Raw genomic sequence first — 22,711 nt, forward strand, 5'->3', positions numbered from 1 at the left:
CAGGAAGTGCCCGGCATCTACCTTTCCAGTGTCTGGGGTTAGAGGCAAGAGTCCAAGAGTCACTGTGTCTGCTTTTCCAGGGGTGCTGGGGATTCAAACTCGTCTTTATGCTCATACAGCAAGCATTTTGCCTATTAAGCCATCTTCCTGGTCTAGCATTTCCTTCTTAATACTTACTAAATGAAGAATCATACTTAAATGCAGTCATAAGTGATATAACTTAAAAAAATGAATACTCCGAAGTTGATCACAGAAGTTAGAACAATTATGTACATGATTTCCTTTATATCGAAAGCCACAGGGGAGGACTAGAGAGACAGCCCAATGGTTAAGAGCATGTCCTGCTCTTGCTGAGGATCTGAGTTCGGTTCCCACCCTCTACCTTAAGATGCTTACAACTGTCTGTAAGTACAGTTCCAGGTGATCTGCTAACATTTTCTGGCCTCCATGGGGACCTGTATTAATGTATATGTGTACATATCCATACATAGACACAAAGAAATTAAAAGTAAAAGAATTCTTAAAAACGGTAGGGCAATTGCGATAAATAAGTAGGAAGAGGTAGAATAGAAATATGAGTTCAAGGGAAACAGAAGCAATGCGAATATCCCCACTAAAGACTTTAACTATACATTTTTAAAAAAGATGGATGATATTGAATTAAAGCATCATTGTATTTTACTTTACTCTAGAATTACATTTAAAGGGAAAATACATTCTTTTTATTTTAAAATGTCAATTTTTATAACTCAACAAAAATTATAACTGTTGAAACTTAGGATAAATGTGTTGATTACATTTAAAGTTTTCAAGTTATTCCTACAGGGACTACACAGGACAAAATTTTAAAATATCCGCACTCTACACTTTCTTTGCCTAAATTGGTTTATGGTAAGTATCTGGTGATAATAAATTCTGTTGAGGCCAGTCTATAGCATGGAAATTGATACGCCATAACCGATGGAGAAGAGAGAGTTCCTGGAGTAATGTAAGGGGAACAGCTGGTCCACTTAGACAGGAATGAAGAGAGAACACTGCTGCCTAGCCAACTTGTGGAAATTAAGACCATGACAACGTTAAAAATGTCCTACAGCCTTTTAAGCCTCTGTTCTCAAACATTTCTATAAAAGCCAGCCAGGAAGGCTGTGGTTGAATTTCAGCAGGGTTGCCAGTCCTGGTGGGTCACTGGTGGTGATCAGAGGTATTTTGTTGTATATTGTTTCCTACTATTTGATACACATGTTCTGCCAGATTTCTATATGCTAACCTGTTAATCCCTGATAAAGATGTCAAACAAGTTAGCTAATCATCAAATAGCTTATTCTTTAGAATTTAGGGAAAAGTTCAAAACTGAGTTAAGAAGTATTTTAGGTCATTATTTGAGTAGTTGGGAATAGTCTCCTAGACTAATCCTGTTTTTGTCTTATGGGGTCTGAGAAACATTGTATCTTCATATCTATTCCTGAGTTCTTGAGTAAAGGTAGGAAATTTAGATGGCCATTTTAAACACCTAAAAATGCTTCAATGTGAATTTATGCCAAAAAAAATCCCTTCTTCCTCTTTAAATACCAACTAACTGTTTAAATTGAAGATGCTGTCATACAACCTGAAAAGCTTTTCAGCCAGAGAAAGGCCACCTATGCATGACACAGACTGAGAAACTTACATAACTTCAAAGTATCACAAAAATACTTATCTTAAATTAAGTAAAATATTTGAGGGAGGTCTTGTTAAAGCAACACTTGCTCAGAATTCATCATAATTCAGACGTGCTATTCTTAACTCGTACCAAGTAAAATAGTCTATAGTGATAATTCTAAAGATATAGTGCATTTATCCACAGAGAATCGTTCATTTATAAGTACTCTACCCCTTTAATTTATTAATAAGGCAATAGTTTAGTTTATGTGATGGTTAGAGATATAGGGCACACTGACTGAGCTAATGGGTTTCCAAAGAGATGTGAAAACTTGCTTCTGAGTGCTCCTGTGTGTTTCCAGAAGAGACCAACACTTGAGTCAGTGGTAAGAATGATCTGGCCCCACCACTGCGGGTGGGTCAGTGGTAAAAACGATCTGGCCCCACCACTGTGGGTGGGTCAGTGGTAAAAACGATCTGCCCCCACCACTGTGGGTGGCATTGCTCCATCCACACACCGTAGAACAAAAGACAGAGGAGGGGCAATCTGTGTTACCCTAATGATCTTTTCAGTATGTAAGAATAATGGCATGCTTTGTCTAAACAGGCAGAACTCTTGAGTTTGAGGCCAGTCAGGGCTACATAGTGAGACCGTTCCTCAAGAATATTACTATTATTATCACTACTACCACCACCACCGCCGTCACCAGCACCATCACCATCACCACCACCACCATTACTGCTGCCACACACTGGTACCTGTATGGGGTGGCACATCCTAGCACTCTGGAGGCAGAGGCAAGATGATCACCTTAAGTTCAAGGCTAGTCAACGCTATAATAAGAGCCTGCCTCAACACCTCCCTGGAGAGTGTCAGTGTCTGGGGGAACAGAAGCAGGAGCACAGTTTTACCATCACCCTCAGCAGCCTGGGGGATTTTTCTAATCTCTTAGAGACCTGAGTCAGGCCAAACTGGGACTCATGACTTCTATAGAGCAAAGAATTGCAGGCCTAACCACTCTGAGGTAGAGTTGTGTTGAATAAAGATTTTAAGATAGGCTTCAGCAGGAGGCACTCAGCATGTACGATACCTGAGAGCCTGAGTGTGGACTTCTGAGACTCCACTGTGATTCAAATAGTCGTCTGTGGTGGTTTGAATGACAGTGGCCCTCAAAGTCTCATAGGGAGTGGCAGGAAAGGAGGTGTGGCCTCGTTAGAGCAGGTGTGACCTTGTTGGAGGAGGTATGCTCTTTCTGCTGTCTGCTGATTCAGAGGTAGAATTCTAAGCACCACATCTGCCTGCATGCCGCCATGCTCCCTGCCATGATGACAGTGGACTAACCTCTTAACTGTAAGACACCCCAATTCCATGTTTCCTTATAAGAGTTGGTGTGGTCAGGCTGGAGAGATAGCTCAATGGCTAAGAGAACTGGCTGTTCTCCTTAGAGGACCCAAGTTCAATTCCCAGCATCCATATGGCATTTCACAACTGTCTGTAGCTCTGAGATCTGACACCCTCACAAGACATACATGCACACCAATGCACATAAAAGGAAAAATATATTATTAAAAAAAGAATTGGCATGGTCATGGTGTCTCTTCACAGCAATAGAAACCCCAGTTAGCACATTATCTATAGGATTTTGGTGGGTTTTGAAGGAAAGAAAAACAATTCAAGTTTAAAAATGTGTTAAAAACTCACAGATTTCCCTTTCTGAAACAGAAGTTGGTTTCCGGCCAGCGTGAAATAGCGAGTTTTCCACCTCTTGATGAGCTTCCATCTCACCTGTTTCTCTTTGAGTTTCCCTTCAATGAGGGGTTGGCCATCCTGGTTTACAACTGTGGAGGGAAACAGACTGATCAAGCGTTTATTTTCCTTTATCGATTTGGCAATTGGTCCAAAGTCAGAGATGCCAAATGAACCAGATCCCGGTGAGTATATCTGAAAAGCAGCCAGTGTGGCTGGAGAGATCACTCTGTGGCTAAGAGTGCTTGCTGCTCTTGCAGAGGACCTGGGGTTGGCTCCCAGCACTCACACCGTGCCTCATGACCCCCTGTAAGTCCAGTTCTAGAGGAACCTATGCTTTCTTCTGGCATCTGACAGCTCCTATAAGCACACAGTACACATAAACTCACCCAGGCGCATCCAAATACATATACAGAAATAATAAATGAATAGATAATAAAAAAATTTTGAAAAAGAAAAGTGCCAATAACTTGTCAATTTAATTACACTTTTATGCTTTGGGCCAGAAAGATCATTTCGGACACAATAACGAGAAAGTGTTGAAAGCCCTCAATGAGTTTTTTTTTTAATAAGATTTTATTTTTATTTTTAATTATATATGTGTGTGTTTGTGCAGACGAGTACAATGCTCATGGAGGTCAGAGGAGGTCACCAAAACTTCCTAATATAGGTACTATGTCCTTCAGTGGATCAATGAGTAGTGCTCTTAACTACTGAGCTGTTTCTTCAGCTCCCTCTAGTGAGATGTTTTAAAGGAATTAGGTCATGATAAGAGAGTCTAGTTAGTCGCATTTAAGTCCTGACACCCAGTTCCCGTGCTTCTGGACCGCTTTGATTATAGTCTTCAGTTCTGTAGATTAGACCAGAATGACCAAATTTGAAACTCTAGCCTACAATATTTAATATGTGTAAGTTTATTTTCTATTGTTCTTTTTGCCCACTCATATCTAGGAAATAAAACAATATTCAAGCTTCATGTCACACAAACTACTTACAACTATCTGTAAACCAAGTATACTTAAGCCATTTCAGCAAGTGTTCCCAGCTTGCTCAGCTACCTGTCTTCCAGAGCCCAGGTCCACTTGCCTAGGGATTATGCAGTCCATGGTGGGCGGCCCTCCCAAGTCAATTATCAAGCAAGAAAAGATCCCACAGCTGTGCCTACAGGCCAATCGAATGGAAGCAGTTTCTCAGTAGAGTTCCCTCTTCTCTGTGTGTCAAGCTGACAACAGAGACAGCCATTGCCCCTAGCTAGCACGTGGTCATTTTTTTATTCCAACTCAAAATGCTTCTTTTGAGACTTTCCCCAAGCCCAAGACAGAGTGGCTTCCGTGTCTGTCCTCAGAGTCCCCAGGGTTTCCTTTATTCCTGGCACCACCATTCCTGCATGGCTATTGGTGCTTACCTATTTAATACCTCCATTCCTCATTCATCTGAGAGCTTTATGAGGTAGGTGTGGGAGAATTCCCACTGGGCTACACCTGGTCTGGCCCCAGAGTGCTAGCACCTAGCCCCAATCCATCTTTTGCTTCCCAGAGGCATCTCTGAATTATATACCATTCTGATAGTTTTATTAGACTTTAATGAATCTCTAAATATAATTACTGATTCTCAGTATGCAGGAAGGGTTGTATTGCATATAGAAACCGCTGAACTTATTCCTGGTAATTCAGAATTGAATTACAACAGGCGACTCAAGAGAGGAATTGCTCACTTTCAGTATTACCCATATTCAATCCCATACTGCGTTGCCTGGACTTTTAGCAAAAGGAAATGAGGAGATTGATCAGTTATTATGGGAATCACTGGAAGTCTCAGAATTTCATAAGAAACACCATGTTAATAGTAGGGGCTTAAAGAAAAAAATTCCCATTACTTGGCAACAAGCTAAGGAAATAATAAAAAACAGGTCCTGCTTGTTCTTTGTATAATCAAGTTCCTTTACCTGCAGGAACTAATCCTAAAGGTACACAAAGGAATGAAATTTGGCAAATGGATGAATTTCATTTAGCAGAATTTGGAAAATTAAAATATATTCATCCTACCATTGATATATGTTCTGGATTTCACTGGGCATCTGCCTTAAGTACTAAAAGGGCAGATTCTATAATTACACATTTATTAGAAACAATGGCAGTAATGAGCATACCGATACAAATTAAAGCTGATAATGCCCCAGCTTATGTTTCCAATAAAAGGAAACCATTTTTTTTTCAGGTTACAACATCGAACATGTTACAGGGATACCGTGTATAAATCCTACAGGACAAGCAATTGTTAAAGGATCTAATCACACTTCAAAGGAGATGCTTGTTAAACAGAAGGGGGATAGGAGGACCTCCTAGAGATAGACTGCATAACGCTTTACTAATTTTTGTTGTTGTTTGTTTGTTTTTTTTGAGACAGGGTTTTGTTATAGCTTTAAAGCCTGTCCTGGAACTCTCTCTTGTAGATCAGGCTGACCTCGAACTCGGCCTCCTGAGTCCTGGGATTAAAGGTATGTGCCACCATTGCCCGGCTACTAACTTTAACTTTAAAAACGTTTAAATGCTAATGAAATAGGATAAAAACTGCTGAAAGCCATTGGATTGTTGGGGAGGGGAGAGACAGGGAGGGGAGCAGAGAAAAATGTAGAGCTCAATAAAAATCAATAAAGTAAAAAGGGTAAATGTTTGAGTTCAGGCTTCATCCCAGCCCCTGGCATCCATATGCCCAAAGTCTGAAATGTTTAGATGGAAGCCTCACCCCAGCTTCTGGCATCTATATACCCAAAGAGTCTGAAATGCTTGAGTTTCAAGCCCCCTCCCCTAGGAGTTGCCTCAGTCCAGACTCTACCTCTGTCCCCCAGAAAACAAACATGTGCTTCTCCAGTCCCCCCACCACATCCCTGTCTCTTCTCTGTGGGGCTAGAAGGCCCCCCTCCCCCAGGGGAGTGTTGGTATCCATTAAACCTGGGCTTTATCTAATTCGATTTGATTTGGTCTGATTTGAACTATTGTGTTGGTGGATAACTTTTCAGAAAGGACAGTGATGAATGTAGAATAAGGAGTGATTTGGTGTGCATACACTAAGCAGTCAGGAAAAGGCTGATGGTATGATCAATGGTATGATGGCCATCTGAGGGATTTTCATCTGAGACCTCAGTGATGAGAGGCTGTCCTGTCTCCTCAGAGGCTCTGTGCTGCACCAATGACAGAAGACAGGAAAAGCATGAAAGTTCAAGTCACATTAATTGACAATCAATATTAAGGAAGGTATTCGAGTATTCTGCTGTCTTTTTTACTAGAAGCCATCTGGATTGGAGGATTACTGTCATAATGCTCTTTATAAACTTGAATCCTCTATAAACACAGTGGTTGCTTCTTTCATGCCACTCCACAACCAGCAGCAAAACCACCTATACACCGGGCCACGTAGTCCCAGGTTAGGAACGGAAGATCCAGGAAGGGAAAATGGCAATGAATCAAATCCAACAACTCCCCTCCCAAATGAAAATGATTTAATGTAAAGCTTTTAATAAATGGACTTTTCTTCTCTGTGTCTTTCAAGTAATATTTAAGCACGTGGACTGTGGGGGCCCACAGAAGTGGATCTGCTCCACCTTGACCTAAGGTCAGAGAATTCAAGTCTATTCCTGCTCCTTAATTTTTAAGAAAGGAGGTTTGACTCAGGGAGTGACTGCCTATAGGATACTTGGTCTAAGGTATAGTCACTGCATCTCCTGCCTAAAACATCAGAATGCTTAACTCAGGAAATAATGGCTTGATGTCTTTAGTAGCGAAGCAAGTTCTGTTTGTCCTCAGCATCATGTCAAAGCATTCTTTTGCCCCCCCCCTGCTCTTTTTGGATTGGGGTATATAAGCATATGGAAAATAAATGTAGGCATATTCAGTATTCAGTGTTCACTAGATAGCCCTCCTGGTTTTATACTATGTCTCTGTTTTTTCTTTCATATCTCTATTCCTCCTACCTATTTTTTTTTTCTGATCCACATGCCCCTATCCTGGAATGTGCAAACCCCATTGAGGTTGGACCACAACAGATGTCGTCTCAATGTGTGGCTATGACAATGGACTGACAGGATTTGTCGCTGTATTTCTCCTCAAAGTAGAACCAATGGTTTACTTGAGGGGCCTATTTGACAGAAGCTTACTACACTGTTCACACTGCTGAAAGAGAGGAGCCATTAGAGATCAGCCAACAGGATAAGACACCCACAAAACCCGAGAGAGGGGCAACATAAAGCCATGGTTCTATCAGGAACCAAGAGTGAAGGGTTTTGGAAATCTGCTGCTATCCCAAGGTCTCACTGGAGCCTAGTGAAAATTATCCCAGAGAGGAAGTCCATGAGAAGAATTTTAGGAAGGAAATGTTAGGAGGACATTGAATGTTAGAAACCAAATATAAGCATCAAAATCAGTGTCAGAGAATTTAGTAAGAGCCTAGTAATCAAGAGAAAGAAGTAGGGAGAGAAAGTGAGGGAACAGATGAGGGAGGAAATGAGAGAAGAGACTTAATTCTTTTCCAGTTGCTAACTCTTATGTTGGAGACATTTTTGTTTCTAATGTGTATAGCCTATATATTATGGGGCAAGTATATTTTAATAAGTTTTTCACCCACAGAATTTCCTTATAAACAAGTAAAATGTGATAATACTGTGTCTTTATAGCCAAAATGATGAACTAATTTTTCCTAAAGATTATCATATTTTATTAAAAACTATGACATAGAATAATAGGACGGACAACTGGTGTCTGCAATACACAGAGGATATTCAAAGAATTTCTCCCTTCTAATGAACACATTACTTTACCCAAAGCAGCACAATTTAACTAGGGCATTCTCTAACAACCTAGATCTGTTCTTCTCCTTTAAATATCAAAAGGCTTAGAAGCTCCTTGTTTTGCGGGCTTTTCTCATCTTGAAACACCTCACTACTGCTTGTGGACAATCACACCTCACTACGTATGGACAACCATACCTCCTGCGTATGGACAACCGTACCTCACTGCACATGGACAACCACACCTCACTGCATATAAACAACCCATATTGAGGCCATCATTAATTTTGTGTGTGATATCTGAATTATTATACATTCTTCTCTTATTTCTTATAGGTAAATGACTTTAACAGAAGGCATATTCTGAGAGAAAAATCTTTAATTCTGAAATGCTGAGTTTCAAAATAAAAGTTTTAAAGTAAGAGCCGAGAGAAAGTATACAGTTGCCCTTGAGAGACTATTGATGGGAACTGTGGCTTCTCTGCTGTCTTTAGGGAATGTCTTTGTATGGATTGAGAGTCTCAAATTTGCTTTTTTTTTGGGAGTGTGCGTGCCAGTTCTAATAAAGTCAAAGTAATCACAGAGGAATGGAAGCATTAACTGTGGGGTCTTAGGAGCCACATAGACTGAATGTGGTTTTTTGAAATCACTAAGAATCCATAAACAAATGCCATGTTCCTTTTGTGCTTCAGAGTCTACATTTCCTTATTTGGGTGAATAAATAAATAAATACAAACACAAAGTAATCAGCTGTTCCTCCAAGATGCTGTGGGAACCAAAATAGGAAAGTGGGATAGTAGCCTTTCGAGGGTGCTACCACATTACCGGATGGCCTCATTGCTCCGTAGTTTCCTAATCACCAAGACATAGCTCATTTTTTAGATAATTTAGAGAGATAAATATTTGACAGCCACAGAGAATCAACCTGCCAGGTTGTCAGAGTTACACTTTCCAAAGCCTGTAGATGATATTTCTTAGATTGTTCTGGGACTGCTGACTTCAGAATCATGTATTTCTAGTGCTTTCCAAAGCACTGTTCCAAATCCATGGATTTTTTGGGTGAAGGGGCACTCAGGCATTTTAACAAGGTCTCCAGACTATGGAGAGTAAAAGAAGTCTATGTGTTCTGTGTTGCTCAAGAACTCCGGGGCAGTTTTCAGTTTTGTCATGGTGGATGAGAACAATTGTCAAATGACATGCGAAAAAAGTCAAGCAAAAGACAGCTGGAGGAAGATGGTTATGATTTTCCTACAGAATAAAAGAAGAGAATGACATTATGACCACAGACACATTGGAGGCTCTGTTCATTAAAGTTACAGAGAAAGTGCTTAAAATAAATGTTTGTGGAATTTAAATTATTATGTTATTAATGAAACAGATTGCCCCCCCCCCCCCGTGTCTACACTCAGTGCGCTATTACCCAGTTCAGCGAGCTTTGGGCAAGGGGGCTGGAGGTTAAAATACAGAAACACACACAGACAGAGAGACAGCGACACGGGTCATCCTTGAATTCCCCAAGAATGTCCCCTTTATTGTGTTCAGGGGCAGATTATATAGAGATAGCCACGTCCCAGCCAAACCCACCAGAAACCACTCTCCTCCCATCAGGAACTCCTGAAGGTCTCGTGCTCAGAGCAGCTGTAGGAACTCAGATCAGGGGATTACAAGAAATTCAGGATCTGGGGCCTCACTGCTCCCAACAACAGATTTTGTGTGTGTGTGTGTGTGTTTGTGTATAACACGTATGTGTGTGGGTACACATGCGTGCATGTGTGTATGTGGGTCAGAGGATAACCTTGGGTTTCATGTCACAGGGTCTCTTTGGCTAAAGGCAAAAAGATTTGACCTAGAACCTTTTGTAGCAGGGAGACCAGCTGGTCAGTGAGCCTCTTGTCTGTTTCTACCTCCACCTCTCATCTTGCATTGTTGGGGGTAATAAGTGCATGTCATTGATTGGTCTAGCTTTTCATGTGCATTTTGGGGGTCTGAACTCAGATTCACACACTTGCAAAGCAAGTGCTTTACTTACTGAACCACCAACCCCATCTGGTGAAACAAACAGCATCTGAGGGCACTTTCCGAGAAGACAGCCTTTTCAGCCATTCTGAGGGGCATGCGTGGCTGGCTGTCTACTCTTCTGAGAGACCCATAATAGAGATTGGCTTGGACTTGATGAATCATGATTGAGAGGGACCAATGGGAAAAGATCAGGAGGTAGAAAGAAATGGAGGTAATTGTTCAATCTTAGGATTAAACTTTTAACAAGAAAGAGTTTCATACAATATCCCATGTAGGTCCCACGTGGTCTCATTAATGAGATCTTATGATAAGATATCATTGGCAACATCTTGTAACTATAATTTGTGAACTATAGCAGCCTCTTCCTGCTGAGAACTGAGCGTGGAGATAACCTGCAGGGAGGGAAGCTGACTTGGGGCTGATTTACATCCTCCCAGGAAAGAACTGATCAAACCGTATGACAGCAAAATCTACATATTTTTTTGGGCTTTTATCTTTATTTATTTATTTTACAAAATGTAAGGCTGTCACAGGCCTGGTGGAAAGAAATTTGATTTTTTTCCCCCTCTCTTTGGGTTGGCTAAACTGTAAATAAGTCCATTTTGCTTTACTGATTTCTGTTTCTGAATTTGCTTGGGAATACAGAAACAAAGATGGCACGTCATGGAACTGTATATCTGTTCACCATTTTGGCTCAGCTATCTAGGAAAAAACTTGTGGCCATCCAATCCTTAAATTTAAACCACAGGGGAGAGAAATCTCAATTGCCCGGAACTTTCTGCCAACCCCCCTTCACCCACAATAGGTGCTGGCCACCTGTGAATACTTACTGGTGAATTGGTAACAGAAAAGGCTTTTGTTTTTGGCCTGGTCTTACTTTGAAGATCTTTTTGGGGTTGTTTGGTATTTTGACTTGGAAAGTTTTGGATAAACTCCTGTGGTCGAGACTTTGTTTTGTGCTTTTGGGCAACTTGTAAGGAGAATCTGAAGTGACACCAGGCACATTTAATATGCTCATCAAGCTGAAGGCTCATCTGAGCCATTTGCTGATGAGTCGCCCATTTGTTTGACAGGAAATTTCTGATTTTAACTGCATGTCTGTCACCAGATTTGGCACGAGTGAACCACAAGGCCCGGTGTAGGCAGGTCTTTATTTGGCAAGGCACTCCGTTTTGTCTGGGTGCCCCCATCTATACAGTTGGCTTTGTCACTTGTGGGCTTTGATTTTGGTTTACTCTTTGTCTCCTACACATGAGGTGTGACTGCCATTTGGACTTCCCTTTGTCACTTTGCAATGCCACTTGATGAGAAGGAAGCTCAAGTGTCTGTACTGGAATAACTGTGTTGTGGGTTTGTTTGTTTGTTGAGTTCTGCTCTTATGAGATGAAGATCAGAAGACTAAGATTCCCAGGACAGTTGAGGGTTTTTTTTTTTTTTTTTAAATCTCTGTTGCAATTGGTGTAAACAAGGGAAATGCTAAGTCTATGCTATCTTGGTGACTTCGGGAAAAATTCTGGCTGACTAGTCCTTTCATGGTAATTGTTTGGAGTATACATACGAGTTTACAGAAAAATTAACTGACAAATATTTAGAAAGCTACCATTGATGCTCTGGGATAAGTCTGAATAGGCACTAAAATTCTAAGAACTTTTTATAATTAATTGTTATTTAGGACATAATATCAGAATTCTTAGATTCATCAGGTCTATTTTTTATTTGACTTTTTTTTATCTCAAGTCAAAGTTTTAAAAAAGAAAACAGGTAACTTAAGCACATATATGGTTTCTTATTTCTGAAATAACAGCATCTCAGCTATCTAAAGACGATGCTAAACAATCCACGTGTGTTAAAGCATTTACTGTAGTCACATAAGGTTTGAAAAGATCTCCTAGGCAAAATTTATGTGCATTTAGGTTGGTCATAACCAATGAGTTCTTTAGAGTTTTCTAGTTTTTTGTATTCAAAGCAACTCCACTTTCTTAGACTATGGATCCAATTTTAGTACAGTTTATAAAGGGGCTAACTTAAGGACAAAAGTAAAATATTTAATATTTAATTTTATTAGGTTTTTAGCAGAGTTGGGTTCATTTAAATTTCTCTTTGAACTGAAACCATCTCAGCAGCCATGTTATTGTTCTAGCTAAATAGGCATGAGTTTCACTTGCGTACCAGGCCACTCTGATCTTGGTACTGTTTTCAAATATGTGTGAAAAAGCTTAAAATAAAAGCATCTGTACAACTACGATGCTGTTTTCTTTATCTGTGTCTCGGTTGGTCCTCTGGGATGCAACTCTTTTAGAATGTAAAGCCCATAAATGCTCACCAAGCTGGTATCATCAGAGTTAAAATTATTGCCAGTCAGTGGTGGTGTACACCTTTAATTCCAGCACTTGGGCGGCAGATGCAGGTCCATCTCTGGGTTTGATATTAGCCTGGTCTACAGAGAGAGTTCCAGAACACAGATAGTTTCCAGGACTGTTACACAGAGAAACTCTGCCTTGAAAAACCAATAAAAACAAACAACAAACAACCCCCCCTCCCAAATTACTAATAATGATAATTTTTAATATGTATGTTCCTAATTCTACTATGACCATCATTTGAGGCACAAACAATGAAATACACTCAAGCACTTCCCATTCTAAGCAGATCCAGTTTTAGAGTTGACGGGCTTAGACACTGGTCCTGCGGAGTCCCCTGTGCAATGCTGTACCCAGTGGGACAATGAGAGGGTTTCTACATCCCTAGGCCCTTTGGGGTTTTGTTTTTATAGCTTGCTTTTCAAGTTTTGTAGCTCATATTTTCTGTTACAAAAGAAAGAACAAAACACTCGCGGATTTCAATTACAAAGCTAGCGTTTTACATAGGAATTATCAGGAGACTGAGGTTAAAGTTGACCTCAGACAGAAGGGCAAGGGGAACCCAATAGCTGTGGGAGAGAAAGGCAGAACACAAATGGAGGTGGAGACAAAGAGCTCAAAAGGGGGGGGGTAATAGTGGGACATTTTCCTACCCGAGATGCAAAATATTTAAGAATCTAAGAATAGATGTGAGGTGAACGCTGTCTAAGAGCCCTTATTTCTATATGTCTGTGGCTTTAATTTGACTTTTGACTGCTCCTGTCTCCTTCTTCCTGGTGTGGGACCAGATCAGATACCAAGGGAAATAATTTTATCCCCGCAATGACAGACAGGGAAGCAGCAATGTCTTAAAAATACACAGAGCAAAGGAAAGAAGTAGAATTGAAAGGATGTACCATCTGAGGCTAAGTCTGAATTCTAGAGAGATCAACAAAGACAAATCGCGGTGCCGGTATTTAAAGCCAAGAGTCTGAGGCAGCGCTTCTCAGTTCTAGCCTGACTCCTACATATATTGCTTCTGATATTTCTTTCAATGGACATATTTCAGAACTACTCCCTTCCTCCCTCCCTGCCTCCCCCCTCTGTGTGTGTGTGTGTGTGTGTGTGTGCCTGTCTTTCTCTCTTGCCCCCTTCTCCCCTTTCCCCCTTCCCTTTCCTCTCCATAACCCACTAAATAAACTCTATACCCAAACTCTCTCCGCATGGCGTATCTGTCTCTCACCTACCACAGTCACCTACCTGTCAAGGAGACCCACAGCCCCTTGTGGGATCAGCCCCAGGTCACTTGCCTTGTCTTTATAAATGATAACACCCAACCCCCCTTTTATTAAAAAGGTTTTACACTCTTACTTTTGTCCTCTTTTTACTTATTTAGTTGTGTTTATTTTTCATAACTATTGGGTGAATTTTCCCTTTCCCTTTGTGCTCCCCGTCTTCCCCTTTACTTAAACTTTTGATAGTTTTATTTTATCTTATTTTTTAAGCTTTATGCTTCTAAATTTTGTTCCCTTTCCTATACTTATCTACTTTTCTCATTGTTTTAAATTATTATTTTAGGTTAGTATGCAAATAATGGATTATGTCATAGCATTATCATATTTATTAAAATTTTCCACATTAGGTAAATTCTTCCCTTTTACCATCTTCCCCCTTCATTTACTTTACCCTTGTTAAATTTTGCCACTTTTACTTTCTTTTATCTCATTAATTTGCTATTTCTACATCTACCCTATATAGCTTTTATCTTACAGCACATTTGACATGATTTTTGCTATTTTCTGCCTTGTGGTCACGAGTGGGCTTATACTGATTTTAAGTATATTCGTCTGTCTTGCTCAGTGGGGTGTTGTTGCAGTGGTTTATTTTATCTTCTCTAAGTGGTACTAAGGCTGAACCCTCAAGGGAAGGCTGACCATTAAGAAGACCCCCAAATAAAGCTATGTGGTCTGGTTACCCCACTCAGGGGAAGCTAAGTCAGCGTACTTCAGAGATATCACACAGCCATGTTCATTCCTGCACCGTTCCCAACCGCCAAGCTGTGGAGCCAGCCTGGACGGCCTCGATGAATGGATGAAGAAATGTGGTGTCTACACACAGCGGAGTTTTGTTCAGACATAAAGGAGAAGGAAGATGTTTCATTTTCAGAAAAGTGGGTGGAACTGAAGAGAGTCATGTTAAGAGAAATAAGCCAGACATAGAAAGATGAACATTTAATGACTTCTCTCCTGTTACATTATCATGGATTTGGAAATATGCATTGTACATGTGACATATAGGTAGAAGGGGAAGAAGAGATGTAAAATGAAGGAGAGGGAAGAACGAGAGAAGGTAACGGAGAAACACAGACAAAATATTGCTTATCTTCTGTCACATATAGTATCTAGCTTTCTCAGACCTACATGCAAACACACACATGCATGCACACGCACACAGTACACACACACACACACACACAGAAGGGGTGATGGGAGATAAGAAGAGTTAGCATGAGCAAGTTACAATGATGTGTATGTTTGAAAATGTCATGATGAGATCCATTATTTTGTAAAGGAACTAAATTTAGTTAATTTAAAAGTTGATAAAACATCAGACTTTGTTTTTGAGACAGAGTCTCACTACGTAGCCCTGGCTAGCCTATAGCTCACAATCCTCCTGCTTCAGTCCTGCAAGTGCTGGGGCCTTTTTAACTTTGTAATTCAAAAACAAAGCCAACTTTCTATCCTGGCTGCGCTGCCACTGAGAGGATTCACAGGTTGTTGAATCTCCCATCTGCTTGTCAGTGATTCCTGAGCATGGCTGTGTGCTAGGCTAGAATAATACATGGTTCCTATCTCACTTTGGGCTGGAGAGATGGCTCAGCAGTTAGGAACACTGCCTGTTCTTCCAAAGGTTGAGTTCAATTCCATTCCCAGCAGCCTCATGGTGGCTCACAACCATCTGTCCTGAGATCTGGTGCCCTCTAAGGAAGAGACCTGGTAGTTGTTCTCATCAACTTAGACCATGAAACCCGACGTGGACAAGTTCCCCTCTCACTTGACTGTCTGATGTCAATATGTCTCATGCGATGCAGGTATGTAGGCAGAAAACAGAAAGAGCCAAATAATGGAAAGCTATTTTGCCTTGGAATAGAGGTGTGTGTGTGTGTGTATGTGTGTGTGTGTGAGCATGCGTGTGGGGGATGCTGCTGCAGTATGCATAGAGCTAGATATAATTCAGCGGATGAGGAGGACAAAAGGAAAAGCATTTCAAGTTGATAAATCATCTGGGTTGATGGGTACATGTTTGTATAATTACCGATAATTTGGAGTATCTGGACAACAAGCTGGGCTCAATTTTATGTAATTAATACACAGTGTGCAAACATGAGCTGTGAAGTTGTGAACAGCCGTCTTGTGCTGTTTGGGGACGCTAGCAATATTTATCAGATAAGCCTGTGCTTATGTATGGTGTATAAGACAACCTCGCCGTTGCGTAAGTCCAAAGTGAATTTCTTTCTTTATGTTAGGAGTTCTATGAAAGTGACATTGACATTAATGGAAAAGTTTCCTGCCAGTGGACTCACAAGCTATTTGTGGTCCGTGAGTTGGGTTCTCCAGGGTCATTTAGCTCAATTTGTGTTGGCATTTGGCGCAGAAAGGCATCTCGCCCACAGGAATGGTATGTACTGAAGAAGAGCCACACCACAACCACCATTGTCTTTAGGGTCTGGAGACAATCTTGTCACCGAGGAGGCCATTCCACACTGATTTTATTTAGAACCCACTTCCCTTTGTTTGTGTGATAGAAAGGGCAGCACGCTCTCATCCAGCAAATATTTAAAATCAGTTCTACAGAGGACTCATAATGCTAGCACATTATTCAAAGAGAAATTCTTGCACTTTCTTTTAGAGTCCGTGGAGACCTCCTACTGACAACCACAGTCAGACTCTAACAAGTGACTCAGCCAGTGACTATGTTGGGGATTACTCAACAGAGGGCACGCGAGCCGACGCGAGCCAAAATTCTGAGCTGTCCTGCCTTCCTTGTATCGCTGTTTTTAGGTTACGAGGACCAAGTCACCCCTTGTGCTTCAGGCAGCAAAAGTGAAAGTCATGACCCACTTCTCCTCCTTAAGAACGAAGGGGCAGGCTAGAAGTCCCGAAGAGCCCCAGGGCAGCCCTCCGCCTTCCTTACTGTCAGTGGCCTGGCGGTTCCAGGACTCCCAGGCAGCTGATAAGAAGGCTGGGCGCGGTTTTCCAGAAGTCAGCTACGTCTGGCTGGGCCGTCTTGCTCACCCTCTAGCGTCTCATTCACGTGGACTATCACCAGACAGCTCTCAGAGGGTTTCTAGTTATTTCTAGGATTTTGAAATCATCTGTCTTGTACCTTTGTAAAGTAACTATTGGAACTGAATCAGCGATTGGCCTGGAAATAGTTTCCGTTCTAATCACTGGCTGCACTTAATGATCACCCGCTTATTACCATATCAAAGTTCCCTTTTCTCGAAATAAATCAAAGAGGCAGATTACATCGGAACAATTAAACTTCCCTTTGGTCTTTACAACACACTTTAACATTGTGGAATAATTTTTATTGAAGTTTCTAAAATTCCATGTTTTTAATTTGGACTGGCCCTAAGATGTTGAAATTTCAGATTCTGAAATTAGCATGTCTTGAAGAAAATGCTAGTTCCACAAGTGGATAACTGTGTACAACCTTGGAGGACATGGATAAATCTGTGCTTTCTTCTTTTTTTGGAACACGGAGTCAACAATGACAATAAAGGAAAAAACCACATGTACAACATACAACATCACATTAGTTAGAAGGATAAATTATCACGATCTCAGGGCCTCTCTACTGCTCTAGCATTTAGGATTTTTCTAATTGATTTCAATGCCATGGTATTGAGCACTAGACACCAAACGACAGTGAGCCTCTGTGTGTAGATGAAAAAAGCTAGAGGTGAGATTTTTCCCTGGGTTGGGATGTTTGTGAGGTGATGATACAAGCCGGTTGATGACTATTGACTTCTGAAGGAGCTCCTCGAGCCGTAGTCTGAACATTCTAAGAAACAGTCCATATTTCTGTATTTATTTCCTGATGTGTAATTGTCTTATGGTTTGTTACCCACTTATACAGACTGGATAGTTGTTGAAAAAAAAACCACTCAACCATAGACTATATGAGAACAATTGGTCGTCCCCGGGGCTGGGGGCAATCAGTCTATCCAGTCTTTCCTGTGAGAGACAGGCGCTACTTCTGTCAAGCCGTCCCGTCACAGCTGGCGGGCCATCTGACCCAGTGCAGGCACAAGCAGAGTCCACGGCTGTGTACAGGACACAGCTGGGCAGAATACAGCCAGGTGTGAGGGTGCCCATTTGGTTTCTATGTGATGAGTTCTCTTAGGGAGGGAACAGGACCAGACTTCTCTTACTAGGTTCACAATGCCCTAAGGATGGGATGGTGATACGTATTTGAGATGGCTAACGCATCATCATGGGCTTGAAACATCACATTTTCATATTTTTAAAAAGATTTATTTATTTATTATGCATACAGTGTTCTGCCTACGTGTCTGTCTGCACACCGGAAGAGGGCACCAGATCTCATTATAGATGGTTGTGAGCCACTATGTGGTTGCAGGGAATTGAACTCAAGACCCCTGAAAGAGTGCTCAGTGTTCTTAACCTCTGAGCCATTTCTCCAGCCCCATCACATTTTAATATTAAGGAATATTTGACTTGGCCATTTTTTTTTTGTTTTGTGTTTTGAGTTAGGGTTTCTCTGTGTAGCCCTGGCTGTCCTGGAACTTTGTAGACCAGGCTGGCCTTGAACTCACAGAGTTCTGCCTGCCTCTGCCTCCTGAGTGCTGGGATTAAAGGCTTGTGCCACCATGCCTGGTGATTTGGTCATTTTTAAACCTCATAGACAAATTCACTCATTCAATAAGCATTTATTGTATGCTAAAGAATGTATGAAGAAGAGTGTAAGATTTTCTCATAGAACTCTTCTGGCCCTAACTGGACTGGGAATCCCTTCTAAAGCAGAGAGATTGTAGCTTCTTTATCTTTCTGCCTCCAGGTATCCTGTAGAAGACACTCAGCCCATACAAAGACACACACTGCATACGTGAGAACAGGCTGCAACCAGGCCAACTCTTCGTGCCCATAACCCAGATATTCATTTGTATGTCTTAGTCATCTTTCAAGTTGGAATTTCAGCACAACGGGAATGCAAATGCCTTCTCCCAAAGAAGACGTTTGGCTGCGGGATGATGCTAGAGCCTTCACTTAGATTAAATATATAATTCATGCGCCTATATAAAAAGCAGATGAAGTCAACAACAAATAGAAACTCTCCAGGGATGCGTGTGTTTCTGAGGGTGAAAATAACAGCTTCAAAGAGGACCCCTCTCTGGCTCAGATCCTCTTTCATGCAGCCCAAGGAAATGAGGAAAAAATTCCAAACCCACAGAAGGTTTCAGGGCTGAACATTTTGAGTCAATATGTTCTGCTCTCAAGTATTTGGCCCTTGTTCGAGTTTCTCGCTCTGTGCTCCCAGTTTGTGCTCCATGGTGAGAAAAATAAGTCTGATGGTGATGTGCAAAACATTCTTTTCAAGCATGTGGCAGTGAACTTGAGAAAACACATATTAAAGGGACGTCTTGTAATGTTTAGCCCCTTTCCTGAGGCCGCCCTCAGTCAGCTTGATCCAATATTTATTGTATTAAGGACTTAGCTCACTGGGTGTGAATACTCTGAGGTCCCTCTCAGAGTCACCTAAGGTAAGTACCTATTTCAGCACACTCTCAAATGAAGTTTCTTTTATGCTCTGTCTTTTTGCATACGTGTGGTAAAGCTTTAATTAGAAAGTTTTATAATGGAGGCAGGCAATTCCCCGATTTCTTATTTGCTTGAATTAACTTTTTAGAAGCTGAGGTGTTCACTCTGGCATGGGCTTAATCCAGACTCTGTAATCAGCCCACAATCTGTGCCTCACAAAGGCTGGCCTCCCCCACCGCCAGCTTCTTCCTTCCATACTTTTTCCGTGGGGTAATCCATTTTAATTGGTACCTCTTTGTGAGCCCCTTACATCTCCGTCTGGTCAAATAAACACTTCCTTTTTTAAAAGATTCCTCCCTAACATCTTGGCAGTTAACAGGGGGGATAAATGTGCCACGATCGGTTATCTTTAAGATGTTAAAAATCCCCAAATCGAGGAAGAGAAGATGCAGGAGACAAAGCATTTACCTCAGTATTGTATTGACTAAATGAAAGCAGGCATCTGGCATGCTTAGCACGGTGCTTTGCTTGGATCAGCTAGTGATTCCTTTTATAAGGTTGGTGGACCAAATTCCTTGGGTGGCAGAAAGGGTGAGGAGTGGTGAACACAGGTTCGTCAATTGACTGCTGCCAATTAGCAGGGGGCATGGTTCATTCGTCAAGCAGCCCCATAAAGAATAACTGCAAGACAATGTGGACTGGGTGCTCATTCCCTCATTCAGTGTGGCCTCAGCTCTGAGAGGCTCTGGAACACAGCTAGGCAGATGTTTCCCCAAGCTTCAGGGTCATTTGTGTGAAATAAAGATACCTTCAGAGTGAAATGTCTCTTCCTTCCTTCCTTCCTTCCTTCCTTCCTTCCTTCCTTCCTTCCTTCCTTCCTTCTTTCCTTCCTCCCTCCCCCTTCCTCTCTCCCTCTCTTCCTTCCTTCCTCCCTTCCTCCCTTTCTTCCTCCCTCTCCCTTCTCCTCCCACCCTCTTTTCCCCCTTAAAATAATTAAAGTGGAGATTGGACCTAGGACTTTGCCCTTGCCTTTTAAGTGTTCTACTACAAATCCAATCCATCTCAACCTCGCTCTCTTGATAACCACAAACTGACCAAAGATTCTTCTCTTTCCTTTCTGTTTTTGTATCTCTCCCTTCCAGCATCTTTTTTTTTTTTGCACAACCACTACAGTGAGAAACCTTTCTTAGAACGAGGCAGAGATCAGCCACTAACTACTCTGTAATGAGTACAACATGGGGCCTTTACCACGCAGAAGGGCAACTGCATCCACTGGGCTCATTGACCCCTGTACATCTGAGGGTGTACAACTGGCTCTTTGTAACAAGGAGGGGGGCACTCACCGGTTGCCTTTTCGGGGTTGTTGCACATGAAGCATTGCCATGCTCCTGCTGTCTCACTGAAGCCGAACACATCAAAGAACCTCACTTCTTCCAGATGGAGCTGAACCTGGTCCAGATCCTGTTTCAGGGACACAGAGCACAAAGAAATGAGCACACCTGCCTGCTACAGAGCGCCTGACACCAGAAGAAGGGGATGTGGAGGTGGAACGGCCAATGCACAACCACAGTGCTGGGACCAAGAGAGCAGTGAAAGGGGCTTCTCTTGGCCAGTCTTGGAACATAGCACTTAGCTCAGACTCTTTCATGGGATGGCTCTTCACTGTAGGATGAGAGAACATAGTTTCAGGCCCAAGGCTTCGGGTGCAAGAAGAGACGCTCAATTTTCCTGCATTTAAGCATCTCCAAAATTTCCATAAAGAAAGAAAGGACATCAGAGTGGTACTGTGGTTGAAAGAAATGCTGCTGGAGGATCTATCTATCTATCTATCTATCTATCTATCTATCTATCTATCTATCTATCATCTATCTATCTATCTATCTATCTATCTTCTTCTTTTTCTTCATCATCATCATCATCATTATCTATCTATCATCTATCTATCTATCTATCATCTATCTATCTATCTATCATCTATCTATCTATCTATCTATCTATCTATCTATCTATCTATCTTCTTCATCATCATCATTATCTATCTATCTATCTAATCTATCTATCTATCATCTATCTATCTATCTATCAATCATCTATCTATCTATCTATCTATCTATCTATCTATCTATCTATGTCTTGTTTGTTTGTTTTGTTTTGTTTTTTTGAGGCAGTATTTCTCTGTGTAACAGACCTGGCTGTCCTGAAACTTACTTTGTAGACCAGGCTGGCCTCAAACTCACAGAGATCCACTTGCCTCTGCCTCTGAAATGCTGGCTGAATGGCTTTACATGTAAGTTACATATAAAATTAAGAACTCATTATTCATACCCAAAATATCATTTTCATAAGGTTGGCTTTTTAGAGAGTGATGGAAAATACAGGGATGGACCCATTTGCCCTCATCTCCAGTACTGTTTAGCCTTATGGGTTATCTTAGACCTATATGTAGATATTGTCTTCTATTCCACAATTGGTTTTAGTGGAAATTCATCTCTGACATTGTTCACCAGTAAATTAAGCATTTTTTGAGTAGACGAGTAGAATTTGACAGAGTAAGATGGCCTGTGTGTTCTTCTTTAGGAGGCGGAGCAGAAAGATGGTCCATTAGACTGTAAACAGATGGGAATCCATTAACCTAACCAAATGATATTTCTCTACATCCTCCAGGGCCTTTCCAGTTATGTAAATAACCTGTATCCTGAGTTATCAGGCAGCAGGACTGCACTCTTGAGAGTCTGATCCTCCTAAGAAAGACTTGCGTTCTTGCTAGCTTTGCCTGAATGCACTCCTTCAATATACTCTGCATGTGAGCACTGGCGTACTGTGACTTCACTTCCATGCCTTTGGTCCTGTACTTTCATCTTCCCTACTTACAGTGACAACTGTAATAATTCAGAAAGGCCAAGTGATGCTTGTGGTGCTTGCATGGCTTCGGATGGACCCGGGTAGAGAACAGGCAATGGGTTCCGTAAATCCCATCCCGAAGCAATGGCTCCTCCATTTGTAGACACAGATGAGAAGCGCACTAGACTCTGAGCCATATGAGACTGGAATCCAAACTGCTTTGATAGCAGCTGCATTCCGAGTATCTATTACAGCCCTGTAACGGAATGGCATCATTGGTTTGTATGCCAGTACAAATTCCATTTGCCAAAGTAATATATAAAAAGCATGATGATAATTTAAGAATTGTTTTTAGAGAACGTCTGTGCTCATCAGAAGATAAACCCAATGAGGACAGGGACTTTGTTGAACGGGATGTTTGAAACTTCAGCCTCTGAAAGTGCGTATCACACAAACAAGTGTTAAACTAATCCTTCTAAAGAAATCCACAGATCAGGCTTTTCTTTATTGAGAACTGTGCTTTACAATCTGGGATTAGACATTTTGGAGGTTTAATATG

General features: G+C 41.4%; 1 protein-coding gene across 1 annotated transcript in view; it reads right to left on the reverse strand.

Moving 5' to 3' along the window:
- Veph1 (ventricular zone expressed PH domain containing 1) overlaps nucleotides 1-22,711 on the reverse strand; it is a 167,661-nt gene that overhangs the window by 3,106 nt on the left and 141,844 nt on the right. Inside the window, exons 11-12 of the mRNA XM_075950586.1 lie at nucleotides 20,655-20,772; nucleotides 3,341-3,477 (exon numbers count right to left, since the gene is read on the reverse strand). Of these exons, the coding sequence (XP_075806701.1) occupies nucleotides 3,341-3,477; nucleotides 20,655-20,772 (255 nt within the window). The remainder of the gene's footprint in view (nucleotides 1-3,340; nucleotides 3,478-20,654; nucleotides 20,773-22,711) is intronic.

Source organism: Microtus pennsylvanicus, chromosome 16 (assembly GCF_037038515.1).
Source record: "Microtus pennsylvanicus isolate mMicPen1 chromosome 16, mMicPen1.hap1, whole genome shotgun sequence".
Lineage (NCBI taxonomy): Eukaryota > Metazoa > Chordata > Mammalia > Rodentia > Cricetidae > Microtus > Microtus pennsylvanicus.